This window comes from Chelonoidis abingdonii, chromosome 5 (assembly GCF_003597395.2).
Source record: "Chelonoidis abingdonii isolate Lonesome George chromosome 5, CheloAbing_2.0, whole genome shotgun sequence".
Lineage (NCBI taxonomy): Eukaryota > Metazoa > Chordata > Testudines > Testudinidae > Chelonoidis > Chelonoidis abingdonii.
The window spans coordinates 13,623,286-13,635,923 of record NC_133773.1 but is presented as its reverse complement, the minus strand read 5'-3'; the positions used below and the strand labels follow the sequence as shown (position 1 = coordinate 13,635,923).

The following is a 12,638-nucleotide window of genomic DNA, read 5'->3' as shown; positions in this document are numbered from 1 at the left end:
AGTCCCTTAAAGTCATGAGGGAAGTAGGCCACGTGTCTTTCCCACCTCCCCATAGGATAAGCCTATGGGTGGATGCTGCACTGTCTGCTTCTAACAACCGCTCCCATCCCATCTGCCTCTTCGCTATTCTCTGCCCTGCACTGAGACTGCAGAGGGCATTGGGGAGTGTGGAGGGCAATTGCCAGCTAGCCTCCTGCTTGCTTCAGTACTCCACCTTAGGGGCTGGGGACCAGCAGAGCTGTTACAAAAAACTCCTGCAGTAGCTGCCACAGCTCCCAGTGGGTCAGTGAATGGGATGGCTCTGGAAAGATGGGGTTGGGGAAATCTGGGTTATTCACATGACAGCTCTGCTGCTAAAAGTCCTAGGTAGGCTAATAGAGTGCTCCATTCTTCCATTAATGCTTTCACACTGTGCAAAGGACAGAGGAATATATACTATGTGAATACTGACGGGTTCTACAAAGAGGTAGAAATGGGCCATAGTCCCCGTTGGTGCAGTCCGATCCCACAGATGTAGGGTGTCATTTGTTAAGTCTCTAACCCTTATGGTTGCAATGAGAACTTGAAGGTGACCTGATGCAGTGCTGTCTTCCTGAAACTAGAAGTTCAGAGAAACTATAACCGAAAGAGGCATGACCTGTCCCCATTAATCCAGTAGCATCGTGGCTCTCTACCCTAATGGTAGCATTGCTAACTGTTTTAGTGGGGAGAAATATCTGATGACTTTTAGCTTGTGTGTATGTGGGGGGGAAGATACTACTACTGTGGGTGTTTTTTCCCAGTCTTACCTCTGCTTGACAGCTGTGAGTGGGTCAGGGTGTGTCATACAAAGAACAGTGTACGTGTCTATGTTCCAGTAAATAAAAGAACATAGCTATATTAGATATTGGCTGCAAAGAAGTGTTGGTGATATGTTCAGGTGGATGTTTAAAGATCATGGTACTGTTACAGGAGAGGGGCTAAAATTGGATTAGTTTGATTATATATTCATATTAATCTGCCTAATGAGAGAATCAATTTTTTTCTCCTTTTTCCTCTCACTGCCACAGCTGAAGAATAAGTTTATGAAGAAATTGCCCCGTGATGCTGAGGCCTCCAATGTGTTGGTTGGTGAGGTAGACTTCTTGGAAAACCCTTTCATTGCCTTCGTCCGGCTGCAGCAGGCAGTTATGCTGGGTGCTCTGACTGAAGTCCCTGTTCCTACCCGGTAAGAGAGTCTCCCTCAGCATGCAGCGTGAATCAGAAAAGTGTTCTCACCTTTAAAATAATGACACCATTCTAAAAGGGAACCGTCTCCATTGCTTTCTCTAATGTAACTTGCAGTGGATTTATATATTTTACGAAGACTATCAGAACTTAGCTTACAGATCACCCCTTCTGTCATAATGAGATCTTGGATTTGTTGTAATATCTAATCTGTGAGTGTACATAAACACTGATTAATGTAGCACTAAAGGGACAAATTCAATTCGTATAAATCTTTCACCTTTAACTTGAAATCTAGTTGGGGGGGGGGGGGGAATGAAAGGAAGTACTATGCTCATCCCTGAATTCTCTGGTATTTTTCTGGTTTTATAAGTACATTTTCTTAAAAATGCTTTTTTCTCCCTTGTTGTTGTCTCAAAAAACCCTAAAAAATAAATGGGGGACAGTGAAACTGACAAGATGCAAAGGGTGAAATTCTAGTGGTATTAAAAAGAAAAGAAAAGCGCTATCCTATATGAAAAGTGAATAAATTGGACAAAATCTTTCAATAATAGTCATTGTAGGTGTTATTACAAGGAGCGCAGATTTTTCAGGCAGAAGTGTGATTTTTTTTTTTTTAAAGTAACCATGTCCCTTTTTGTGTTAGAAATTTAAGCCCTGATCCTGTAAATGTGAACATGCTTAACTTCAAGTATGTGGTTGAGATTGCTCATATGCTTAAAAAAAAGCGTATGCATAAACATTGGCATTATCAGGGCTATTAACTCACAAAATTGAATATATGACAGTTAAAGGTCTAGTCATGGGCATAAAAATACAGTCTTTAGTGATGCAGTTACATACTATTTCTCTATGCAATACATGGCAATGTCAGTTTAAAAAAGTGTAGAACCTTAGATACATGTACTGCATTTTTTGTGTATTCTAGACAGAAACCATGAAAGTAATTAGTATGAAAAGTATATAGTAAAATATACTTAAACTACCAATGAAGCATAATAAAGTTATAACGAAAAGAACAGACTGCATACAGATGGAATTTCGGTTATATCACAGTGTTCTTTTTCAATTCCACCTTGCTAGCAGAGGTGCTTCATTAATATATATTACTGTAATATAGTATTACTATATATATACAATTACCACTTAAGGCCATTACATATTAGCACCTGACAACATACCTATGTTTTAATATAAGTGTACAGATTTAGTTTACATTGACTGTAAATACTGAGTTTGAAATGTCCTGGTAATTTTTTAAGTATGAGTATGCAAATGCTTATTTTTACTTGAACATATACATTTTTTTAATGTATGTCCACTATATGATGAAAGTAATATTTACACAGTGCTCAGAAAGAGGAGATGTATATTATATGAAACATCGTAAGAGGAGACATAAAGTACTTACATGAGCAAAGAATAACAAACTATTAAGGCACAAGATAAAACTGATATGGGAAGATAAATCTGTCAAAAGTCCACAGGTCTAAAGTTTATAAACTTGTATTACTAAGATTCGAAATTCATGGAATCAAAGTCGCCCATATTAAAGTTGAATAATCATGGGTAAGTGGCAACTTGTCAGTAATTGTCATGAATTGGGCTCAAAGAGATTGATCTGTGTCTGATATTCGGGTAACTGCTTATTAACCACGGTGCAGTGTGCATGTCTGAAATCTATATCACTGCAGCATTAGGATGGAAATGCTAAGAAATGTTTGAGTATGTTTAATTTATTTATATTTTGGGGTATTTTTTAAGGAATACATTGGAAAAAATAGGGTGGATTATTTTTAGCAATAACTGTTTTTGCTGTCTCAGCATTACTGGGTGCTGTACATTTCAGTACTTCAGTCACTAGTCTGACCCTGGTTATTTCTCTTTTAAATACACGTCTGATTGTTTCTCAGTAGAGGTAAAATTAGACATCCTTTGTTCTGAAGTGAGAGCCGAAGTTGGATGTAGAAAAGCTTAATAACCTCATGAAATTATTCCAAAGTGTTATTGAAAACAATACATCCTTCCATGTTCACATTTTTTCCAGGAAATATTATCATCCATTTGCTGTCCTCCAAACCAAATGTTAGCTGTAATCAGAGTAGGGAGGCTCATTAACGTGCTTCTGTGAGGAATGAAGAGCCATTTGCAGTGGTTGCATCCTGTGAAATCCAATAAAGGAAATCCCAGAAGGGCCCACATTGGCTGTGATGGACTACCTCATCATTCAGTCATCTGTTTTAACCTCCCCGTGCAGTGAACATGTCTGCTGTAAAGTGCACATCAGAACTCTCAGATTCTAAAAGGTGCAATAGGTGGAACCTTTTCTGGTTTTTTTAATTTAGGTTTCCCTTGTTATGTTATCTGATAAAAACCACAGCTAAAATTTTCAAATGTTGGTGCTCAAACTTAGACCTCCTCAAGCCATGTTTAGTCTTGTACATAAAGTGGCCTTATTTTCTTGAGGAGTTGGGCTGCAGTTGTGCCAACACAGCAATGTAAGCGTAGGGTTAGTGGGACTCGAGTCAGCTGACCGGCGTCAGGGAACCCTGGGCTTGAGCATCTTCATTGCGTTTTAACCTTGGGTTAAGGATTTTCTGACCCATCTCGAACCTAGGACACTAGTGTCCATACTGCAGTACGCAGACTCAAGTCAAAGTAACCCTATCTGGGCTTACATTGCTGTGCAAACATACCCTCACTGTACGGATTACTGCCGCCGGAGACCAGTTGATGATTGCAGTGGGAGCTGCAGCTGCTCAGTGCCTCTAAAAAATCAGCCCACTTCTATTTAAGAGGCTAAACATGGAGTCAGAAGCGTAATTTTAAACTCCCAAGTTTGAAAATGTTGGTCTAGAACTGTGAGTGATGATTTATTTAGGGTGTCTGTATAATTTTGTAGTGTTCTAACTGGAAATTTATTTACCAGCTGACCCACTCATTGCTTCTTATGCTCTTAATTAATTAGCCTGTTTTTCCTGAGCATCCATAAATATGCTGAGTGCTTTCATAGACACAAGTGATTGTCCTGAGGAGTTTACAGTCAGGGATCCTGCCTCATCCTGCTCCACGGAACTTGAAGGGAGCTGGATCCTGCTGTATGGGCATAAACTGAGGTCTGACTCAAGTAGAGAAGGTCATACATAACTTGGGAGAAAGCGAGGGAAAAGAAGAAGTTCCTAGTAATAAGATGACATAACATGGCTACTCAGAAAAGTATGTTAGACATCTTGGTGCTTCCACTTTCAAAGCAAATTAATCTTGATTCCCATGGACAACATATCAGCTGTGACTTTTCAAGGGGGTGGGGCATCATTTGAGGAGGAGGAAGATACAAGCACCAACATCTTATGGCTTAGAGGTAGGCTTTGCACTGAGCTCTCCGCAGGGTGAAAGGCTAATATTCTGTGCACCCCTTCATCCTCATTCCTTTCCTTCATGTTGCTTTGGAAATGTAGAACAAACACACTCTAAATAACCCATGCAGTAAAATGTATCAGGCAGACTGATGGCTCTGTATTCCCTTTTTTATTGCCTCTAATTGTTGTTTGCGTTTGATTTCAGACTAATGTTTAGTTACAGAGCAGCTGATGCTTAATGGAAATCTTTGAAAGATTTTTCTATTTAGAAATCACTCTGCCTAGGCTTCGTTACTAAGAATATTTACGTGCAAACGGAATCTTTGTTTAAAAGAAAGCAGCAAAAGCCCCTGAGCTCGGTCTGAACAAAGACCCTGTTCTTATGCCATCTTACCATCCTTGGCATTAAAAAACAGGGAATTGAAATCCAGATAAGGAACTGTAAGTACAGCTGTTTTGCAATAGGATGTTTTTCAACGTTTTCCATGAAGCATCATCGGCCCTTCACCCTGTGCTGTGTCTGTCCATTACAGATGCGATTTCCCAGGCTTTTAAAATCATGTCTATTCTGCTCATTTTGGTCTCTAGTCATTAATTTTAAGTCTAGAGTGCTAGGAATTTCTCCTTTCACAAGCACTTATTCACATTTACGCTAATGACTTGGGTGGGTCTTAATGAAGCTTCTAGACTAAAATTCTGCAGATGACCTTCAGATCTCCCCCCTCTGCAGCATTAAGATGGAGGAGAAGGTAAAGAAATACCGAGAGGAGTTTTAAGGGTATGTGGGCAGGGGTTATCTACAGAACTACAGAAGTATGAACCTGTGATTCTGCACCATTATTATGCCTTGAAACCTTACCTGAAATTTAGTGACTTCTCCAAATCACACAAGAAGCTTGTGGCAGTTGAGCCTGGATCTCCAGAGTCCCAGTTAATTGGTTAATAACGAGATCATCCTTTTCTTTGGTTTGATTTTTTTTTTTTTTTTTTTTTTTAAGTGTAGACACAATCTGTGTCTTACGCATTGTTCAGGATATCAGCCTCGTCCCAATGACTGCGGCTCACTGGAACTTTTCCAGCTTTGGGGCATTCTCTGGGGAGTCCTGACTCTTGGTAACAAGGGTTTACATTTCTCAGTCTCTGCTTCTGTATACCACCGGGCAAGCAACCAGCTGGGTGGCATGTTGACAAGGTACCCAAACAATGAATCATCATGTGTGGTGAAGGAGGGAAAAACAAGAGACTTCACCTGTCCGGAGTCTTCATTTCCTTCTCCTAGAGATCAATAACAAATAGCATCCCAGCCATCAAGCAGCATCCAGTCCAGCATCCAGCGGTTTCTGATGGGAAAACTAACCCAGCTGGCTTTTCCCTTCCTCTAAGGAGGCATGTGCAATCACTCTGTTGATCAAGGGAACAAAATAAATAGCAACAGCAAAACAAACCAGAAAACAGCACCCTTTTCTGATGTAACTGCCTTTAACCCTTAGAGAAATCCCAGCGTTTGGCTTTTTCCTGCTTTGGGGGGAGAGGGGTTCTCCCCATGTATGGGCAGCCCTGGCTTTCACCCTGTGATACTTCCTGCTCTGCCATGGATATTTTATATATGGAATGCCCTGCCTCCTGGATTAGCAGCTACCACACAGCGATTGCAGGCAGGCCTGGCCCTAGGACACTGTGGCTCACTCTTGCCTCAACCCACTGTGAGGAGACTACACCTCCTCACAAGTACATTTCCCCCCCATCCCTCCTCCATTGAGCTCTGATGGTTCTTTATGCCATTTAGTAGAGATTTCAGTCCACATTCTTTAGCATAAGCAGGCATGGCACCTGACCTCTCATGTATCCCTCCAGCAAACTGGGTTTAATTTCAGCACCAAAATCTCTGGAGTTGACTGAGATGCACGAGGGTTGTGTCCATTTACACCAAGCTGAGTTTGATCCTTAATCTCTTGCTAGAGAGCAGGGCAGTAATATGGCTGTGGTGCCTTTGTTTGGCCCCTTTTCCAGACAGACTGGATTTACAGTGCACATAATTTGCTTGATTTGCTCTGCTGTGGAGTGTTTCTCCATCAAACCCAGCATGAGACATATGAATTGCTGAAAATTGTCTTTTGCAATAATTCCCATGCTCTTAGTAAACTGAAATCCTAAAAACAGATCTCCTGTCTTGTCTTCTGTTGCCATGATCTAAGGGAGCGGATTAGTAACTGGATAACAGCATCTTTCATATCAAGATTGCATTGGATGCCAGATTGGCGTTGTCTGGCCTGCATTGTCTCAAATCAGTTGTCATGAAACAGATGGTCATATCACAAAACTGCCATCAAAATGAATGGGCAAACAGTGGAGATGCCAGTGGTCAGGCCTGGGGGTTGAACTACCCTTCCATGGCTCAGCTGTGACCCAGATCATTCATGGGTGAGCTACAGGGGCAGGGTTAATGTAGGAAGCTGGCATTCCTGCTGCCCGGACTGTGGCTGTTCGTGGATAGACAGCTATCAGTCTGGCACCTTTTAAAAATAAAAACATGGCCACAAGACCTAGATAACAGGTCAGCAGGTTGTATTTGTTAGCACCTCAGCTTTGGCAGACTGAGCTTGCTGGATGCTCATTCAAAATACACGACCAGTGATTAGAAGCAAAGGCAGAGAAGCTGAAGAGCAATGATTTCATATTGAAGATATTATCAAGTAAGTGTGTACATAGTAATAAGCAATTGTTGTCTAACAGGTATCAAATAAAGGATCAGTATACTGTAGATAGTGATCCCTGCAGTATGTGTAAGTTTAAAAATAATCCACCTAGATGAATATCTGCCATGAACATTGGCTGTGAAGCATTTACTATCAGCAAGGCTGTATTGTGTATTCCCACCAGGAACACAAGGCATGCCAGGCTCGGTCAGTTTAGCTAAATTATTAAGAGCTAAAGGCTGATTTAAAAAGATAGTTTTCCTTCACACATGAGTAGCTGTCCTGGATGCTGAATCCTACAGATGTTTCATCCCCAGAGATGCACTGATAGGCAAATGCAGTGCAGTGTGTTTCTGAGCTCTGTGGGATTGATGGCTCTAGAAAGGAAATATTAGATATTTTCAGGGATACTGTTTTTAATAAATTTAAGAAATTAAAACACTTTCTTCCCATCACAAATACCCCTGCCCCACCCCCCACTGCCCTTCTGGCTTGCTTGGATGCCTGCTGCTCTCCTAAGGAGGCCAGTCCATTTTGCTGGCTGATGGATGAGGAGAGTCGTGGTCTCACCCTTTTGGGGAGCACAGGGGAGCTCTGAAGGATAAGGGAGTGAGCAGTCCCTGAACCCCTCCTGGAGCACAGGGGCTAGAACTCTGCCTTGCTTGGGTCTCACAAATTGAGACACACTCTCTACATCCCTTCCCCAGCCATTGCAGCAAAACGCCCATCGTTGACAGAATTAGCTAGGAATAGGAATAATGTTGGGGAAGTATTTAATGTAGCTGTCTTCTAAGGGAATTTAGCAGTTGGAAATAAAAAAGGGCCAGCACTGTGTGACCAGCCAGACCATTAGCAAGGGCTTTCCAGACTTCCAGGGGTCTGCAGAGCCCAGTTTGGGAACCAGTTTGGGCTATATCACACTTGGACAGCATTTGCACGTGAGCAGTACATGTTCCTGGTCTCTGGGCATTTTGAGGAGTATCACATTTTAGCTGCTGCCTGCACCTGGCTCATGAATTAGGTTGCAGGGGTTGCTGCTGGTCGCTAGACCCCTCTGTGTAGTGCCATCACAGCACTGGTTTGATGAAGAAAATACAAAGAAACCTGATTGACAGCTGAACCAAGGTGTCTGTGTGTAGTGGTGTCCTAGGTTTTTAGGGGAAAGACTCCGAGGACCACATAACTGAAGGAAGAATTTGATCCCCTAATTTGCTAGGTTAGCAAGTTTTGATTAAGTGAAGTGTGTGAATCTCAGAGGGAGACGTACACTAGTTATGCTGTTGACACAAAGACATAGTCTTATTCCTCCTGTGGGCCAACAGCCTGACTATGAAGGGGACTGAGCTCCTGTTGAAATCAGTGGGAGCAGTGGTGACTCTGCAATTCTGAAAACCCAGGCTGAAAATAATGCATTTTGTAAATTTTCCTAGATTCCTCATATTTTGTGCAACTTTTACCTGAATTTACTGTACACTGAAATAAGATTCACCTTGGGGTTTGTTTTTTTTTATTAAATACAACTGCATTGTGGGTTTAGAGTAAAGTCTTCAGATGTGCCCAGTGCTGGCCTAAATCTGGTCCTGTTGAAGTCAGAGAGTTTTACCACTGACTTCAGTGGGAGCAGTTAAGTTGATGCTGATTCCTTTTGAAAATCTCACTCTTAATATCTGATTATATCCTGTGTGTTTTACAGGAAGTGGAATAGATTGCATCTCTAACTACTACAGTATGATCCTTGTAAAGATGAATCTCTGTGTTCATGCTGTTTATTGATTGTAGACGAGTTTATGCTACAATAAGTAAATGATTCAGTTTGCTATCCTGGATGGTAATGATCCATTTGTTTTTGGTCAGATTCCTATTCATTTTGCTGGGTCCAAAGGGAAAAGCTAAGTCCTACCATGAGATTGGTCGATCCATTGCCACTTTGATGTCGGATGAGGTAGGCATCTTTGCATACAGTGTCCAATTGTTCTCTGTTGTTGTTTCATCAACCTAGATGGTAGCTATCCTCTTCTTTAGCTGTATAGTAACTTTTTGGGTTCCACATATCAGTACTGAGGCTACTTTGGGTGGCAAATTGGGTGATGGATCCATGAGTGCTGACTTTATGTACAGCAGAGATATCAAATTCTGATTATCTTTAAATTCCTTTTCTTAATTATTTAATCTGCCTCCACATTTCTGTAAATGTGTAGAACTAGAATGTGTTTCTTTCCTGCATCTTTCTCTGTAATTTTTTCAAATATACTGGAGTTACTTTATAAACTTTTTTTTTTTTTTTTATTCACATTCCCAGATCACAGGTACCCCACAGCAACTCTGACAGTGCATCTTATTGTCGAAATAGTTACACCCACCATGTGTTGCCCTGTGTCCGAGAGCACTGCTCTAACTAATAATTGCACATTACCCCTCTGTACCTACTAATTACTTTCTAATAATACACACCAATAATGTGATATGATACTATCTACATAAGTTAAACATTCTTCTCAGTGTCTCTTGGTCTCTGCACAACTGTATCTCACCAACATCTTAGCATTTTCTCTTTCTTCTTGTGCTCCTTTGTTCTCTGACAATTCCCTTGGTTTCATTCACCCACTTCAAACTCTGTCTTTGTTCTGAGCACAGGGGCAGAATATAATAATCTCCTAATTTCCCATGCACCAAGTGTCCTCTTTCTCCTTCTCCAATGCCTCTTTAAAGTCCACTAGTTTAAGTGCTTCCATATGCTGATCACCCCCCCAACCTGAATTGACATTCTGAAAGGTTCAAAATATGTTTATGAAAATACATCTTAGTATTCTTTTGTCTCTGTTTAACCACTGGCTTCAGCCTCACTTGTTTACTTCCAGTTGGCCTAACTTGGTATGTCTCACTAAATTATTTCCCTGTGTTGCTGGGACCTTTGACACTGGTGCACCTCAGTCTCTTCTGTTCTCTGCCTATGGCCCGCAGCAGTTTAGTCTCCTGTGGGCTGTAATAGTCTAATGTAGTTTCAGGTGTTGGGTTTAGCGTGCAGATGCTGTGTGGTATTGGTGGCCTGTGATCCTGGTGGTCTTTCTGGTCTTAAACTCTCTGACTCTATCAGTAGAGGTGGCCAGAAGACATTTCATTAAAAATGCTGAATAAAATGTTGAAGTTATTTCTGTTTCATAGGGTTCAGAACTGACCCCCACCCCTTTTTTTTTTTTTTTTTTGGTTTCTTGACAGTTTTAGTGACTTGTTAAAATTGAATGACTTTTCCCCGACCCCACACAAAGCATTACTGAAATGTCTATTGAAAGTTTTTGGCTACTGAAAAGTGGCTTTGTGGCAAATGAAAAAATTTTGCTAACATTTTTCATAAAAATGTTGTTAAAAACAAAGCATGTCAAGAAAGTCATGTTTTTTTGGTGGGGGAGGGCAAATTTTTTTTTTTTTTTTAAAAAAAGCCATTTTTGTTTTTAAATCTTTTTGTTCAAAAAACATTGGCCAGCTTGGCTCTGAGGTTCATATCTAACTGGCCCAAGTACCACTGATATATATATCAGTGGGGGGAGGGATATAACTCAGTGGTTTGAGCATTGGCCTGCTAAACACAGGGTTGTGAGTTCAGTCCTTGAGGGGGCCACTTAGGGGTCGGGGGCAAAATCAGTCTTGCTAGTGAAGGCAGGGGGCTGGACTCAATGACCCTTCAGGGTCTCTTCCAATTCTAGAAGATAGGTATATCTCCATTAATTTATTTATAATTTAATTTATATTTTTTGTAGTGTTCTGAGTCTGTTAAAGCTTTTCTAAAAGATCTGTTGTAAATCTTGGCTGTAGAAAATAGTAAAACTCTTGGTGCATTGAGATTTTTGCTTCTCTTGCAGGTGTTCCATGACATTGCCTATAAAGCCAAAGACAGGCAGGACCTGATCGCTGGAATCGATGAGTTCCTGGATGAAGTCATTGTGCTTCCACCTGGGGAGTGGGACCCTGCCATCAGGATAGAGCCCCCCAAATCTCTCCCATCTTCTGATAAAAGGTAACAGCGGGGTGTAGCAGGACTCATGTCAGTAACAACAGAGTAGGATATCCTGGGCCGGCGTGTTAACTAGAGAAGATGAAGGGAGTGCGATAAGTTGAACCCAAGAACATGTGTTACATTAAAGCAAGTGATGTTTATGTAGGCAGGGCTGGCTCCTATTCTTAGTTATATGAGAGTGCAGGGCAACTGGGGTTGAGTATCTTGAGGAAGACATGCTTGGCCACGTGAATTAAAGAGCATTTACTCTCCAAGCTTGAGGAAAAAAAGCAGGTGAATGAGGATTGCAAGTGCAAACAGTGCAGTGGAAGGGGAGGAATAGGAAGGGAGCAGAGGAGTCGTCATTTTTTCCCCTTAGCATTGAATTTTCCACATGACACGGTAGAAGAGAATGTGCCTGAAAGCAGTGTCTGAGAATGTTGAGTTATGCTGTAATTTCAGGTCTTTGCTAATAACCCTGTGGGGAATGTCCCTGCAGCACTGTGCTTGTGCCAGCACTACTTTGGGAGAATCTCTGTGTCCTAATACAGCAAGCCATTTGTAACTGTAGTTAAGCTCAATATCGAATTTTATTTTACAGCTTCCAGTATGCAAAGAGTTAATCCCTTATCTGCAGCATGCCGTTCTGGCTGCTTGTATGGCAGAAGCATTCTGTGGTGTTTAATGTGCCACCACTTCAGAAAGGACATGACATATAAGGCTTGTGTGATGGAGCTGAGTATAGATTTTTGTCCTATAACGTGGAACACAGTGAATCCTCAGTGTGACTTGTCTTTCTGCATAGGAAAAACATGTATTCAGGTGGGGAGAATGTACAGATGAATGGAGACACGCCTCATGATGCAGGCCATGGAGGTGGGGGCCACGGTGACAGTGAAGAACTACAACGAACCGGCAGGTCAGTGACAGATTGTCTGATTTGTTCAGCATGATGCTTTGCACCAGCCCTCTGTAACTCAGACCCCTTCAAGGTGTCTTAGCTTGGAGACTCAAACAATGAGAACCCCCGAATTGCTAGTCACTTGTGAAATGCTTGGCCTATGAAGGTGTGCAATTACGCTGATCATTTTGAAATGCGTACATCCTAAATACCAATTCTTTTCCATTCATATTTGTGGAAATGTTTTAGCTGTTTGCAGGCTATCACAAGTTTATAAAATAAATGTTCAAAGCCATCAATTGTCAATAAAAGAGAGATCCTATTTACTGTCATTCCTGTTACAATGTAGAAGAGCCCAAAAGAAAGATTTAATAGAACAGAAGCCGAGAAGATAATGTCGCATGAGGCCTGATTCCCAGTTCTCTTACTTCGGTTTCATGCCAGTGAAGTCCATTGGTTTTGATGGAGTTATGTTGGTATCAACC

At 41.3% G+C, this 12,638-nt stretch overlaps 1 protein-coding gene across 7 annotated transcripts in view; it reads left to right on the top strand.

Moving 5' to 3' along the window:
- SLC4A4 (solute carrier family 4 member 4) overlaps nt 1-12,638 on the top strand; it is a 242,866-nt gene that overhangs the window by 160,724 nt on the left and 69,504 nt on the right. For all 7 annotated transcript variants that reach the window (XM_032768082.2, XM_032768077.2, XM_032768080.2 and 4 more), the window contains 4 exons: nt 1,050-1,207; nt 9,116-9,203; nt 11,119-11,273; nt 12,058-12,171. In XM_032768082.2, coding sequence (XP_032623973.1) covers nt 1,050-1,207; nt 9,116-9,203; nt 11,119-11,273; nt 12,058-12,171 — 515 coding nt within the window. The remainder of the gene's footprint in view (nt 1-1,049; nt 1,208-9,115; nt 9,204-11,118; nt 11,274-12,057; nt 12,172-12,638) is intronic.